Source organism: Pithys albifrons, chromosome 6 (genome assembly GCF_047495875.1).
Source record: "Pithys albifrons albifrons isolate INPA30051 chromosome 6, PitAlb_v1, whole genome shotgun sequence".
In the NCBI taxonomy this organism is placed as follows: domain Eukaryota; kingdom Metazoa; phylum Chordata; class Aves; order Passeriformes; family Thamnophilidae; genus Pithys; species Pithys albifrons.
In genome coordinates this window covers 27,677,152-27,694,081 of record NC_092463.1, presented here as the reverse complement: position 1 = coordinate 27,694,081, position 16,930 = coordinate 27,677,152, and the positions used below count along the sequence as shown (strand labels likewise).

Below are 16,930 nucleotides of genomic sequence, written 5' to 3'. Positions count from 1 at the left end.
GTTTACTAGAGAAATCACTGTGCTGAAGAAAGTCATCATACCTGCTACATTGACCAGTTTGAGAGGTTGATTTCCATATTTTAAAACTGATGGATTTAGCAGATTTGGAAGTTGCTTATTTATAATATGGTAAGTATGTGTTTTTACTGTTAGGACTGTCTTAAGCAGTTCATTTTTAAAAAGACCCTCAATAAGTTTACATAAGGTAACTCAGAAGTGGTGGTTCAGATGAATGAAGATCTGATACTTACATGATAGAATTTTGCATCTATTCCTAGCTTTTATTTTGATATTTTAAAGGGAAGCATGTCTATTTTAACCTTGTGGTAACAGGACTAATGAATAGTATAGTGTTTGTAAAATCCAACACTCAATCTTCAGGTAGGCAGCATAGCAAGCTGTGAAAGCAAGCAGAAACTCTTTTTCACCCAAACCAAACAACACTTGCAGGTTACTGCAATCAAGATTGAAGTTTCTCTTGGTACTCTTCTGTTGTCCCCATTGCCCAACAATCGGGGGGATTCCTCTGAAACAATGAAAGAGTGATATAGGTAGAGCCAGCTATTTCATGATGTTGCAATAATGACCTGAGGATGATTTGCTTATCAGACTGTAGAGCAACTGGCCTTTTGCAGAGCTGTTGCATTTTTCTACAGATGAATGGGGGCTTCTGTATCTCCTTGGTCAATACACTGTGGGTTCTTCACCTCAGTTTGAGTCTACATTGGCTCTCAAGGTGCTGCTTAAAATTTTTTTAAGCACAGTTTTCACATATTTTATTCTTGTTACATGCCATGGGAAAAAAATATGTAGTTAAATTCAATCAAGTAAGTAAGACAAAAAAATATTAGTGGATTCATTCAACATTACATGTAAATCTGAATATGTGTAGACCTGGGATAACTCTATAGTGTGAAAACCACTGTTTTAAAAGTATCATCACAAGTTGCTCAGATATGCCAGGACAGATTTTTGATTATATATGTTGGTTTTGGTATAGCTGTGGTTTTTCAGGTTATAAAATATGTTGAATTCAGGAGCATGCCATGAAAAGCACTCACCAAAACATTCTTCTAGTTGTAATGCTCTTTTGCTTTCAGGGAGAACTGTCAAAATTCCAGAACATGTCCTAGAGAATCCCACAAAATCTGGCAAATTGCACCAAAGAGATCTAGCTTTTTTAGCTGCAAGCACTGTAGATTCAGTATCTGAAAAGCCTTACATTTGAAATGTGTGTGTGTGCAGTGAATATGAAACACAATTTAGGATTTGTTCCCGTGGAGAAAAAGTGTTTAAAATTAAGTGAACATTTTCAGTTTTAAAGAATAATTTTTGTCTTCATGTTTCTTTCATAAAAGCACTTTCCCATTTAACAAAAGAAACAAACACAGCCCTAATGAGACATTGATGTGGTACTTGTAAGGAGCTTCAGAAAGGACATACTCGTTTCTCTGCACATGTACATGCTGTCTTTGAGATCTGCAGATATTTGGATGCAATATGAATAGAGTATATAATCCTTTAACATTGTCCATTCCTTTCACTGCCAAAAGCAGTGGAGGTTCAGAATGTGCAGAAATTAGAGAAACAGATCTATATTTAAATGAACATTTAAACATCCAGCATCTTTTAATGAGAATTAGATAATAATAGTTAACATATGTACCACCTGTACATAATGAGAAAAAACCCCACAGCAAGTAAAGTGAGTGGAGTGGATCAGAAATTGTCTGTGGTAATAATGAGGTTGGAGAAATGGAACTTACCATAAAGCCATACCGTCAGGATCATGTGGGTAAATGCATAGCAGAAGAAAAAGGATTAGAAAGGTGATGGTATCTTTGCATTGTTTGGAAATGCATTTTGGAAGATAGCGATGTAAAATTTTATTTAAAGAAGGTTTTTAAGCTGGAGCCCTACCCCATTTAGTTTCACAGGCTTGGATGGAGTTCCTTATGTTATATACATCTGGTAACATACTATGCTTCCAAATAATTTTTAACTTCAGAGGCAAAATGAAAGTCCAGAGTCAAAAAGAACATGTCTGTATCAAAGAAATGTTCCTGTATTTGGTTTGAAAGCATGAGTGTAACTGCACTTGTTCCCTTGATTACAGAGCTTGTGCAGCTGTAAATAGGACCTGCTCTGCAGGAAGGCTGATCTTGAACCAGCTCAGTTGTATCACTTCAGTCTTCCACTTACTTGAGGTCCCAGAGGTGATGGCACTCAGCAGGGCTTTATTGACACAGTAGGACAAAAAGTTTGGGAGCAACAGCCTTGTTCTTGAGTATATTGTTTAAGGCTCTGAGCAAACTCAAGAAAATGTTCAATCCATGTTTGCAAACGTGTTTGCAGTCATAGGATTACTTATTTTGGGGAGCATCAGGATGTTAAAACAAGCATAATGGAAAGCAAAGCTATTGTTGGCAGGACATTTGCTTTTAAAATGCCATCTCTGGAAAATACTGCCTTGGATTCTGTCATAGAATTAATAGTGAGTAGTGAATCTGACTACAACTGAGATATTTTAATTTATAAAGTGACTAGATCCACACATGTATATAGTACACCTATTTATAAATTTCAGGCAGAAGTTTTGAAGTATTATGTGAGCTTTCTTCATATTTTAGGTGTTCTTAAGAAATCTTTACCACTATTTTAAGTGTTCAGTTAAAACAAGGATGTACATTTTACAAGACTATTTCTCCCTTTAAAATATCTTGATGTATTTAAAAAAAAAGTATTGATATGTTGTATGATTTACAGTTTTGGAAAAAATAACATAGTCATAACTCTGCAGTTTTTGTGATGCATGAAGATCAGATTTTTTAATGTTGGTTAATGCTTTACTAATTAAAGTGTGCATGTTAATTAAAGCAGAGGCTAATGTTAATTACCTATATTAATGGAATCTCATGTAGCACCTGCCTGAAGCAATGGGTTCAATTTTCAAAATATCTCAATTAAGACTGAAACTTTTGATTTGCATCTAGTAGGGTTTCAATTAACTGCATTGCAAACTTAAATAACATACTTAAAGGGATAATATCACCAATCACATGCAGCACAGTGGAATTGGTCGGTTCAATTATTGACTACAGCTGTGAGAGCTTTCACAGTTGGTAGGTAAGTACTATGGTATTGGCAAGTGATTATTGTCTAGGGCTGTCATCACTTCTGTGGCTGTTGTAAGAGAGATGTTAAATTGCTGTACTTAGGTCTCACTGCAATTCCATTGTTGAGGGAGACAAAAATAGAATGATGTTTGCTCACATCCAGCATTTAACGGTGAAGATTCAGCTTGTTCCTCTGAAATAAATGACCACTGTTCCATGACATGGTAAGGCATTTTATCAAATGGAAAAACAGCATTTGTGATAAAGTGCACAATATTGCAGTGTACTTCTCAGCCAAGCCATGAGATGTGATTGTATTCCCAATCTCTGTTTCAGCCACCACAGCATTACATGTTGACATAGGAGCTTTTAATGAGCAGCTTCAGGAAGCGATTAACAAAGCACTAGAAATAGATGCAATCATGCTGATTGGAAATTCTACCTAAGCTCCATAAATAAGACCGTAATGTCCTGCTACCATACAACTTTCTAGGGTAATTATTCCTGATAACTCCACAACTTGAACTTTTAATCTGAGCCTACTCCAATAAGACACTGATGGTTCAGTTACAATGAAACCAAGATCTCAGAAAAAACACGCCAACTTTTGCTGGTTTGGACACACAGCTGAAGATTAAATGTAGGGTTTCATGGCTGAATTAAAATTTTGTTTGTACAAGTAAGCAAAAGTATATCTAAGCATATTTCCTATGTGGCTCCTGTGGAAATGGACTACTAGAGAGTCAGTTTTCAACCATGTTTAGCAAAGAGAACCTGAAGCACAAGGTTACCTGTGTGGTTATATTATCAGGATCTCTCACCTGTACCTACATATTTTTCTGCTAAAAATACCCCTACGCCTTAGACCATCCCGCTACATGGGTGCTGGCTCTCTGTATGATAGATTGCTTGTGCCTATTATAAACCCTCCAATATTCTGTTGTAACACTCAGGCTTAATGCCTCCATTTTGTTTTGCTTTTGTTATAACATAAATCTTCACAGTATCAGTCAATCTGTTTAAAAAATTTGTGAGATTAGAATAAAACCTTTTTATCAAACTGCAGTTAAAAGGCACAGCTGTAAAATTCTTATTCTTCCACTTTGGTATTCATACTCCTGGAGTTTTTTTTTAAATGTTTCAGTGACTCTTGACTCCTGAGTTACCAGTTTATGACCTCTTTTGGGTCTAGATTAATCAGTGTGTAATGATTTTTCTTGCTATTTTCACTTCTAAGGACCCTATGTCCCAAGTCATGTTGTACAGTCATTAGATAGTTTAGAACTCGTGCTTGTTTTTGTCTCTGAAAACAGATTAAGGTCTATTGTAATCTGAGAGCCCAGAATCCCTGTGTCGTAATACTCAGCTTCTTTAACGGTTTAATGTAAGAATGTAATCATTGTCTTATTTATGGTTACTGGAAATGTGCATCTTTTAATTAAAGCTTTCCCTTGACTTATTTTTTGTAGTAATGGAACTTCAGGTTCCTTGAGTCAATATGCACTTTATTTTAGCTGCAGAAAGGTCATGTTTTCATGGGTCAGGCGTAAACTAAAAAGATGCATCCGGTACGATTATTATACTGATATGTTATTTTCACCTCAGTTATACTTTCTAATGTTGCTTGAAGGAAAAAAGATTGAATTCTGTGATTGTGTGGTCATATGAAGATTTGTTACATACCTAAGTCAGTTTTAGCATCTGTAACTTACTTGAGAGGGATGACTTTGCTGTTCGCAATCTGGTTCCTTTTCCTTTTGAAATTAAAATGTCTGTTCATATCCATATAAAACATCTGTCTAAACTTTAATAAAAATAGCCAGATATCTCCTGTTTGTTGGAGTCTTGGTAGCACAGAACACTGTAATAATAAATCTTGTATTAATATGGGAATTTTAACTACATTCTAAATGAGAAATAATACAGCACCAAAGAGGCACTATCTCTTGTAATGGTCATGTCTTTGATGAAAATCTGTTCAAATCATTGTATTTACAAGATTACTGAGATTAGGTCTCTCTGGGTATTAGTTGGCCCAAAGGCACTTAGCCAATTAAGGCTATTGGAAAAAATGAAAGCAATCCAACCTGAAGCTTTCTGAAAGGAATCTTTAATACCATTTACTGCTCTTGCTGTATAGGGACTATAATATAGCACTTCCAATATCTTGAGCATGCTTTGTTTGGTTTTATTTAGCTAGAGTGTTTTTCTTAAGTCTGAGAGGGAGAAAAAAGTTTAATTCATTGTTGAAATTACCAAGTAATATTACTTTAAAAGCACCCTGAATGAGCAATTCTACAGTATGGTTTCATTAGGGAACAAGAAAGGAAGAAGGCAGCCATGCAAATTTTGGTAGACTTTTGTCAGTGATGATCTGAAAGGCACAACTGTAAAATTCCTATTCTTATGCTTTGGTATTTATACTCCTGCTGGAATGTTTTCTTTATATGTGAAGACCTTAGGTACTTTAGCCAAATCAGCTGTGCATGTTTGGGCCTGGAGGCAGGAAAAGCTTGCAACAGAGGTCTTGATGAAGAGTAAAACTACAAATACACAGAATACAACCTGTTATACTATGGCATTTTCAACAAAAATGGAAAGAGCAAGTTGGTTGAGTCACATTAGAGAGTCATGGGCTAGAATGTGTGGTATATTTTTTGAAGTGTTCACATAAGACCCAATTATGCAGTCTTTGCTCTGGAAAACATTCCTTTATACACTGGGGAAAGCATACCTAAATAAAGCATCTAGGGAATTTGAGCACTGGATATTGGCTTTACTTTTAAAGTTATTTTGGAACTTTGAGACATATAACATAGATATGAATAGAAATCTACCTTAAAGTGCTGAGATAAAAGGTTTCTGCTAAATTTTGTCTTGGTAATACAATAAAGTGTTATCACATTAGAATCATTATCAAAGTAAGGTGTCTGACATATTTCTGAAAAGGCAACATTAGTGAAAAAGGACTTTTTTTATTATTAGAAAAGAGATGCCGTCACTTTTCTTACCTTTTAGGGCTTTAATTGTTCTGTTACCTTGTCTTAGCCTTGAACAGTCTCTCTACATGAGCGGATCATATCTGAATATTTTATATGTATATAGAACTGACTTTTTAAAAAGATTTTATCACATCTGGTTTTACTGCATGTTGCTACATGTCTCTAGAGGCATACAGAATTTTTATTTTCAAGTAAATTTATATTGGTTACAGTCTCCAGCTGTTTTAGATATAGAATCATTTCCTGTTGGTACAGTTTCCAGGACAATTCCCTTTTTGTCTTCTCAAAAGAATGAGAAATTTAATTTAACAAAGACATCCTATAATTGCCTTTGTATCTAGTAAGGTATCTAACAATCTAAATATTTTATTTTATTTAAAACATCTGTCTACATAATATCATATGACTATACAAGCCTATATCAGCCTCCTGAAAGACAGCTGCTGCCACTTTTATTTAATTTATAAGAGACCAACAAAATTGCTCCTTAAGATAAAGCCCGTCTGCCACTGAGTCATATATAAAAAAATTTTTCAAGATGAAAATTGCTTGCATTTACAGTTCTCGTTAAACTAATCTAGGTCTTTTTTCAAATTTAGAAGCATCGTTTTTCCTTTTCTTTCTGTTTCCTCACCCCCACACCAATCACTATGGAAACATAGGAACTTTATAAATACTTTTTTAAAAGCTCATTTTTTTGAAATTGAAGGTACATTTCTTTTAAAGATGAAATGCAAACTAGAGTCACATCTTAATTGCCTGCTTGTGGAATCTTTTTATCTTCTGCTATCTTCATTTGTACAAGCATTTGGTGGGCATTAAACCGGTCAGAATTTTCATGCAGTTTTTTGGAAAGTATATATGTGAAGTGATAATGTCAATATAGATCTTTATTCGATTTGTGTTACTAAGCTTTGTTTGAAGCAATTGTAAACTGTTTCTTTGTGTGAAGCAACTCAAACTGAAAAGAAAATATTTAATAGATAGTATCAATTTAGGCACAACAGCTCTCCTAGAAAAATAGACATAGGCATTTTACAGTATGTCTAAATAAGACAAGTTTACCTTTTCCAAGGAAGTAATCAAAATATTTCTTTTTGGAGAACTAGGAGTATGAAAGGAAAATGTTTATGGTTCCCTACTGGCGCACAGTTATGATTGACAGGAAAAACCAACATGTATGCCACATGAGACATCTTGTTCAGGAACTTTCAGTAGGGTAGTAAATTGGTGTTGGCACAAACACAAAAAAAATAAAATGACTTGATTCAGCAGTTTCCATTCTAAATCCCCAGGCCTGAAAGAAAGAAGTAAATATTCATCAAATGATCAAAATTTATATTGATTTTTATTCTGCATTAGCAGCTCAAAGTCAAGATTCTTGACAGGGTGGGTGTTGGTTTGAATGATTCTCTTTGAAATAAGGAGGAAGGCATTGGGCAGAGTGCTACTGTGCATTCCTGAACCATAGGAAAAAAACTATTAGAACCCTAGGAAGCTAAATTTTTTAAAGGATAGTATAAAGGCATGCTTTTTCTGTACTGTTTTGATAACTAAATTGTTGTTATTAGTATGTAAAGTAATTCTTGTTGTTTCTGCTTTACTCCATCCTTTCCATTATCATCTAAGGACAACTTTTCTATAGTACTTCAAAGGGGAATGGTAGTTCATGTACTATAGTAACTGAGTTAATATCAGTACTTCCCAAAAAACTGTATTTTAGAGTGCTAGTCTGGCAGAGAAAAGGAAGCAAAGATTGTATCTGCACATTATACATCTTTAATTTTCCTGTTTCAGCCAGGGAGTAAATAGAGATCTTGGGGGATGGGGTGAGGCAAGGAGGGTGGAAATCCAGGGAAAGAGAATGTGAGTGTGAATACAGCACTGAAACAAAAATGTGATGACTGTGATTACCGAGCTGTGAGATTTAATGAGAAAGCCTGTATTAGAGTGAAGTAGAAAATCATAACCACCACCTCTAGTCTATGGGAGTTAATTAGATCTCAGCCCCCAGCAAAAGTAAATAAATAAGTTAGTGACATTTTTAACAAGTTTAAATATATTGAGAATAAAAGGGAAAGTTACCTGCATTACTGTACTGTTGCAGTATACTTTTTTAAAGTTTCTCAGCTTCTCAGCTTGCATTAAAATGAGTTTCATTGTCATAAAATGGAAGAAAATAGTGTGTGTTTGTTGGGGGGGATTAAATAAGAAGCAAAGTAAAGAAGAAATACTGTACCTATCATAGTGTAAGCAAATTTCCCAAATGTCCTGGGTGCTTACAATTCAGCAAACATCTTTAACGGCATAGCTTTAAAATTAAATTTTACAAACATTATGGGTAATGCTTTAATAGTATGCAAATTGCAATGAAGTCAGCAGCGGCAAAGCTGACCTCTTAGCGATACAAATATTTTATGTTTAAAACTGTTATCTTTTTACAGTTCCCTCTACCTCAGTAAGTGTCAGGTGCTTCAAGAGGCTCCTCATCTGAGGATCATAAATAAACTCAAAGGAGCAGCAGGCAGTGCCTCCTTTTTATACATGGCAAGGCAGTTGTACAAATCAATGTATTAAGCTATATGTTTTTCTGTTTCTAAAATAATTGGTAATATTTTTAAAAATATTTTTAAAAATTTCCTCAAAATTCTGTTCTTAGTTTTCTCCTCCTAATTTTCCTCAAAACCCAAATATATATATATATCTCACAGATATATGGATAGGAAAAATAACCTACAGAGAAACATAGCCTGCATTTCCTTTCTGTTATTAAATAAATTAACTAGTAACAGTTTTCATCCTCCTTCATAGTCCAACTATTCTTAATCTTGCGGTGGAGACAGTTTTGTGTTCATATTGCACAATTTTATGTAATTAATAGTTCAATATCTTAAAAGCTGTTAAAAACGCCCCTGTAATTTCTCCCTGTAGTAGGAGAAAGAAGGTGTGTATTAAGAAAACATTTGCATCTCTAGGGGTAACATAACATCAAATAGACTATCTACGCAAGGAAAGACTCTCCTTCAATTTCAGAACAAGTCAAATAATCATTCAATGAATGTCTTTGAGGTACACTCAGTGTAGGAGTTTTGACTTGAAAATGTTTGACACTATCAAACCTCTCAAAATACTGAATCAAAAGTAGATTTTAACTCAAAACTTCTGCAATTTTATGAGTTGATAAGTCTGGGAAATTTTTGAACTAGTTGTTTGGAAACACATATATATTTGTAATTATTAGGTTAATAAATATGAAACATTTCTCAAGCATATAGAAGTTTAAAATGGAGTTACTTGGAAAAATTCCAGCTCTTTATATACTACTAAAAATAATTACTGCATAACATGCTCACAAAGGATGTATTATTACAGAAAAAATATTTCCTATTTTTTCTGTAATACAACATTGTCTTACTAGTCATTTCTACATCTTCTGAGGCTTTCTTTCATCATAAATAACAGAATTATTTAAAAATCTCTGTTCGTGAAAAAATAGCAAAACCAACAATACTATTACAGTATGGTGAAGTTAAATTAAAACTCAATGTGTGTTACTTCAGTAACTTCAGATTGGATGTTTAAAGAAGTGAACCATTACCTTCTATTTGTTTCCAAGTGAGATTTTTCAATATATTAAATTCAGACAACTTGGAAACTACTTTCTATAAATAAATCATTGGGTTTTACTTCACTGTAAGGCAGTACATCTCCCAGTGGGGAGAAAAGGGATTTCTCCAAAACATGCGCAAAGTAGATGTCTGAGCAAAATTTCCAAGGAAAAGGCCATAACATTATTATATTAGCTGATTCATGCCTTTCTGTGATGCATTGGGTGGTTTTCCTAGGAAGTATTGGTTTTGCAAGACCTACCTTCACTTGCTATTTTTAAGTAGACATGTACATGTCAATCTGCAGAGATGGGGAAGGAGCAACGTGCATCAGCATTTCTGGAATTTCTCTTGCCCATTTTCTCTTGTGCTGTCCTGAATTCTGAACGTGGGTACCTTTAATCTTAAGGGCATGGCTGCTTTGAATGCCCAGCCCTACAGACTGAGCGAGGTGCAGTGCCTGTTCATGGGGGTTGGTACACAAGCCCTTAGAGGAACATGACTTTTAGGAAGTATCAGTGCGTTGGATGATAGACAGACACTTTAACAATCTCTTTTTAACACTTCATTGCTCTAGGAGTGCAAACACAAGAAATGGTAGGAACAATCAGAACAGTGCAAATAGTGGAGGTTTTAATTAAGTAAGATTAAGTTTATAATTTTAGCACATTGAAGAAAGACTTTCTGTGCATGACTATTCTTTCCTTATCTTGACTGCTTGAGGATCTTGCAGCTGACCCAGAAAGGTTTTCAGCCTTCTATATGTACAACATATTTGTGTTCTGGACTCCTAAAACAAATTATTTTCTCTGCCTGACAGGAAAGAAACCATGGCTGTGTCAATGAATTGCTAATTTAATAGAGCAAATTATGAATTTATAAGAATGACTGTTTGGGTTTACAGTTATTGTGGCATATGAAGAGGTGTCACTGAAAGAGCTGGAAGGGATGTGGGTTTTGCAGAAATGCACTGTGTTATGTTGACGGGTTAGACTGGATCTGCATCCTTGTTTATTTGTGTATTCTATATGGTTTTAGCAAGCACCATTCAGTCATCCTAGCCCTTTCCATTGTTAGAGCAAGCCTGCTCCCCACCTCGTCCCTTCATTAATATAAAGTCTTCTTTTGCATCCTGCCTGTCACTTTCTTTTCTGCAGGCCGGAGATGTAGCCCTGTAAGACAAGAAAAGTAGCCAAAGATCCTGGCCATTGTTCAATTCCCATTCTTACAGAACTTTTTTTCACCTGGTAATTTTTGGGAGACTTTTGTCAGAAATTATTGTCTTGACAGTTCCTGGAGAGGTTAATCCTTTCATATTTTTCTTCAATGCTTTTTTGTATTTGTGATATAGAGAATTTCTCTGTGTACATAGCCGAGATCTGTTTTATGCACAGGGCATGCCATGCTCTTGTGTTGTTTAATGTTACACTGAACAGAACTAAAGGCAAGTGAACAGTCAGGATTTAAGACACCAGAGGTCCAGACTAAGTTAACAGCATGATCATGGCATCTCCATGAATTTGGTCAGACAATGCTGCTGAGGCCATGCTATTGATTGCATTTGCACTCCACAGTCCTGCAGTCACAGTTCATGTATTTCTGAAAGCCAAAGGAAACCCTGCAAAAAAGGTATTGCTGTTATTTACAGTTTTTTCCTTTTTCCTTTCTTTTCCTCTCCTATTATTTTTAATGGATCTGAGAACTGCCTAAAGTTCTTCTTGCTGTAACACAGCCTGGCCTATCTAAAATTTCATTTTATGGCTTCTGTAGAGGGACCTAGAATTCGCTGTGCTGTTACTTAAATTCTACAGTGATTTTAAGTACCTTGATATGTAACAGTGTTGTTGCCTTGTAATTCCGCTCATTCTGTGTGGAGGTTTCACATTATGATGTGATAGTTTTAGTACACTGAAAAACAGTGATAAAGTTATTCCTGATATAAAAGCATTTCTGAGATTTATGATGATAAAAACACTTTGCTAAGATTTTAACTGGTAACAAGCATGCTCTGATTAACAGAATTAATTTCCTGCATGATCAAAACAAAGTGTGTCTTTTGTAAAAGGTCTATCAAGTATTCAGATCTTAGTAAACATATTTCATGATAAAGGATTGTTTTCTAATCTGATTCAGTCCTGAAGAGAGTGTGCAAGATGAAGGATGAAAGAGGCAAGGGAGACAAAAGCAGGAAGGAGAGGGATTATGCAGAGGGAAGGGGGAAAACAAATGCCTACACTTAGGTGGAAGCAGCCACTTGAAGTCCAAGAAGTGTAATGCCGCCAAACTATGGATTGATGATCTTCAAGGCATTTTGAACCTAAATTATCCCCTGATTCTGTTGTACAATGCCATTTAGAATACTGGTGTGACTTCTTAGAAGCACTGCTTCTACCTGAAGAGTTTTCATCAACAGCAGACCTCTTGGCTTGGTGTAGGGATGGATTGATGGATGATCAAGTCTGTCTGTATAAAACCCTTGGTCAAACTCTTGCATGCCAAAGAACTCTTTCTATAATCTGCATCTTCATGGAAGATACTTTGAGCCATATAGTTCTCAACATAATTTTGTTCAGTAGCTGCACTCTGGCAGAGCTAGGGTCTTTTTCATATTCTGTAATAAAGCCTTCTTCAGAACTTTATAATGTGGAGAAGTAGCCAGAATACTATGACAGAAAACCACAAAAAATGCTTAAGTATTTGGACACATAAATGTTACTCTGATCAACTTAATTCTGGCAGGGAATTACTCTCAATTTACTCTCTCAAGAAACTCACCAATTGCAAAGATATAGAAACTCGGAAGTGCATCCTTTTAGAATGGGGGAGCTAAGTATGCTATAAAACACACACATAGCTAGTATTCTAAATGTACATGCTTCACAGGGCAATCTGACCACCTCGTTGTTTGGCAGAAGCTGGAATTTGTGCTTTAATTTAATTGACATAGTACATAAACAGCTGAAGTTCAAATGATGGCAGAGGAACTAACTATGTATTTCTCACTGAGTAATTCTCACAGTGTAGTGTGGCAGCACTATAGCTTTTCTACAGAATTTTAGAGAAAGGATAATGCAAGATAGGATACTTTTATAATTCAGATTCAATGGAATGGCTTATAATTTCAGAGTGTAAAACACAGGATATTCACTTACAGTAAAATAACTCTTAAGAAAAGACTTGTGCTCCCTGGGAAACAGTATCTGAAAATACTTTCCTTTCAACACCAATTCAATTTTATTTATTTTAGTACATTCCAATGTAAAAAAAAATCTGCACAGAACAGCACTAGCTCTGAGTTCATATCTCCAATTTACATTGGTGTAAATTTTAAGTCTTTCATTTCACACTCTGTGTACAATATAACCTTTCAATCTCCTTCCTCCCACAGTAACAGCCATTATCGCTTGTCTTGTCTCTCTCCACTTCAGAATAAGGTCATTCTAACATGTAGGTCTAACAAGAAATACAATGTATTTTCATTGATTTGTATTGTCACTGATTACCCCTTTCTGTTATATAGTGATCTGTATAGTAAAGGACATTCTATGTTGTAATGCAAAGCCAGTCTTAAGGAACAGATTCTGTACCCCAGGCTCCTTCAGTTTATTTATAAGGTCTTGGTTTTTAGAAAATGAGCTTTCTTACAGTAGCCTTGAAATTATTAACCATTATTAATCAGTTACTAGAACTGAATATTTTGCACTAGTCTAGATATTTTTTCACTGTTTTCCCCCAGAGACTACTGTTTTTTCATAGTCTTGTTCAGAGATTGGATCCTGTAAGTTCAAGAAAATGAGAGTATTTTGTCATTTGATTATTGGGAATATCTCAGTTTAATTTACAACAGAATATTTTAAACTCATTCCATCTTGGTAGGTAAAAAATCTGTACAAGTGCATAACGAGACCATCACCAGCATCTTTATTGTCTTTTTATTGCAAAGATGGTCACTTAGAGGAGGACCATGAAGTGGAAAACAACTTCTGAGTATTATTGCTTGGTACATTTATTCTGAGTTCAATTTTTCACATATTCTGATGTGCTACATCTTCTGAAAAAAAGGAAGGAACTGAATTCCACTTCTAGGATGGGACACTAAGAGTAAATGAGTGATTGCCTCTCACCCAATTTCTATTACCTGTATTTGGGATGATGCATATCCCAGTAGACTTTCTCATATCTCATATCTTATAGATATCCATGCCCAAGAGGTGTGTTTGTGATAGAGATTAAGTTCTTAAAAGTTGTGTTAAGCAATAAGAAAGCATATGTAGGGCAATCTGAAAATGCACACTACATGTAAGATAAAAGATAAAGCCACTAGCTTTTCTATATTTCATTAGCAATTGATAAAGTTGCTACTTTATTCTCATAGAATATGGCAAAACTGGCCCTTTATTACCAGTAAAGATTTTAAGTGGAAAATAAACTGCAGTAGATTTATTTCATATATGTGCTGTGTACTATTTTCTATATTGTGCCTTGTACCTGTTAGCTTCTACAGAATGTAGTTTTTTGAGACTTAAACTGATCAATACCTACTCAAGGTCTTGAAAGCCTCTTTGGATTTGCAGTTGATATCAGTGTAACAGGAACAAAAAATGCTTAAGTACAACAGTGAGATAGATGAATACATACAGAAAAGAAATCAGAGAGATCCATCTGAAACTCTGTGCTGTCTGAGTTTGAGTTGCTGTAATTGCTCACAAACGTTGAAGACAGAAATTGGATTTAAAAACAAAAATAGTTGATTTATAGAGGGATCTTATTTCTGAGGTACAAGAGCTGGGTTGTATTCAGGATTTGTCAAATATGATGTTGATGCAGTTCATAGTCCTTAGTACAGGAGAGCCTTATATCTGTGAGGAAGAAGTAGTGGATTATTATTCATCCTTCTCCCTATATTTACCTACTCTTTCCATCCTGTTTTTCCTTTCCCCCACTATTATATTTCATCCTTCCTTCTCCTATTTTCAGTATGCATTTTTGATTTGCCTATTTACAAATATTTTTGCAAGTGAACAGAGAATGCGCAGTCTGTGAAAAGCTGCTGCCTTTATTTTTCCATTTCTTGTTTTAAAATATAGAGGAAACTATAGGGAGGGGAATAAAAAAATGCAAGGGAAAAAAGTATTTAAATTATTTAGATAGTTATGCTATTTGAGAAATAGTATGTGTTCTTATAGTTTAGACCTGAGTTTAATTCATATGTGTGATGTTCCAGAGTTTAGACTACATGTGAATTCCCTCTTTTTGAAGTACTGTGGTGGGAGGTTGTGTACATATCAGAAACAGCCAAAAAAACCAGCAAAACCCCAACCTAAAGCCCACACAAAACATATAGGAAAAATGCAAGGATTGTTTATTTTGATTTACAAACCCATCCTGAAAATCAGGGAAATTTTTTACTTCAAGTTTCTTTGAAGTAGGTAGAAAGTTACTTTAAAGTAGGAATGAAAGCCTTGAATTACATTTATTTGCACATTTAAAGACCTGCATGGATTAATTGGAATTTGTATCTTTTATCTCCCTGCAGAACTGCTACTAATTTCTGTATTTCCTCCTTTTGTTTTGTTTGTTTGGATTTTTTAATTTCTCAAAAACATTTTGGTGTTTACTGAAAAACATAACTAATCTCACTGTAGGAAGCAGCTGAGAGAGAAAGCTATATATATTTGAATGAGGAAGTTTAAAAGGAGATGGAATTTCCAAATCACCTACATTATTACTCAGCAAAAATTGCACCAAGGCAAGGCATAAGCAAATATAGGAAACTGTTATAACTGCTAGTTTATAAAGACACTTCCATTTTCCTTCAGACTTTCCCTACTGACATTCTTCAGTGCCTCTTTCCCTTCACTCACTTACATTTTTCCTGCATTTTGCAGATTACCCTTCTTCTCTCCAGTTCTTTCACTGCTCTCTCTTTATGGCTGCCATTGATCAGTAACTGGTACTGTCAGCAGACAAACAAACTCTTCACTTCCCTGCCTCTCGCAGCAGAAAATGCAGGAGAGTCCTTCCACAAAATTCCCTCCATGCTTGTTGCCTTTGCTTGCCATAGCACCAAACAGTTAAGCAGGCATTCCACTCCTAATGGAAATAAAAGTATGTAGTTACACAGAAGTAGCATTTTTTAAAGCATTATCAGAATTTCTAATGTGCTTTTCTTTCAATGAGGTATATTAAAAGAAAACAATAGCATATTCATCACAAAGTACTTTTGAACTTACTCTACCCTCTGTTCTTTGTACTGTTCCTAGGGGCAAGTGTGGCAAACAGCAGATTTTATTCTTGTATCATCTGGTTCTCTGAGCCTCAAAAGCATACTGATCACCACAGCTGCAATAAATAAAGTGTCTATTCAATCAGTTATGATGCCAAATATTATTCAACATTCTTCTGGCCAGGCACTGTCTGATGGAAAACAGCACATCTCACTTATTGCCTTTTAACTTGCAATTAAAATTGCTGAGTAATCAGTATGCACCAGATACGTGAAAGCAGAATGAGAATAATGCCAATTTTTTTGGGTCTGTTTACACTTACTATTTTAAAAAAATACCTATAGCAATAAGGCTTTAATTAATTAGGAAACACAGGAAATGTCTTAAAAGTACCAGTTTTGAAGCCTGTAAGAAATGTAATGTTATGTATCTACCTGTTCTATCAAATTTCCTCATATTTTTTTATTCACGTCCAGGTATTTTTAAGCAGGATTGGATTGGCTATGCATCTCACTGAATATATAACAGATTCTCTGATAGAACTAAATAGTTCATTTCTGGCATTTGGGATTACACTGTACTTTTTCTCTGACTTAATGGTCCAGCCTTTTTCAGTATCATGAAAGGAGAAAATGGTGTGAATCATTTGGTTAAAATTGTTGCAGTCCAAAGTATTTGTTTCAAATGTATTCTTTGTGATTTTTTAAAATGTTCTGTTTTGTTTTTTCCCCTCTTTGTTTTCTTTTCCTAGGCTGAGGTTCAGCTATGCTATCTGGAAGCACAAAGAGATGCTGTTGAACAGATGTCCTTAAAACTGTACAGTGAGCAGTACAACAGTAGTAGCAAGCGAAAGGAAGAGTTTGCTGATATGTCAAAAGTTCACACAGTGGGAAGTAATGGGTAGGGAACTATTCTTTTTGTTGTTTTATTCTCACTGATCTGTGCTTTTTTTTTACATGATATACTTTTTTCTTACT

At 35.0% G+C, this 16,930-nt stretch overlaps 1 protein-coding gene across 3 annotated transcripts in view; it reads left to right on the top strand.

Annotated features, from left to right (window-relative positions):
- Positions 1-16,930, top strand: part of AKAP6 (A-kinase anchoring protein 6) — a 301,632-nt gene that overhangs the window by 198,735 nt on the left and 85,967 nt on the right. For all 3 annotated transcript variants that reach the window (XM_071557960.1, XM_071557958.1, XM_071557959.1), the window contains exon 9: positions 16,705-16,853. In XM_071557960.1, the coding sequence (XP_071414061.1) occupies positions 16,705-16,853 (149 nt within the window). The remainder of the gene's footprint in view (positions 1-16,704; positions 16,854-16,930) is intronic.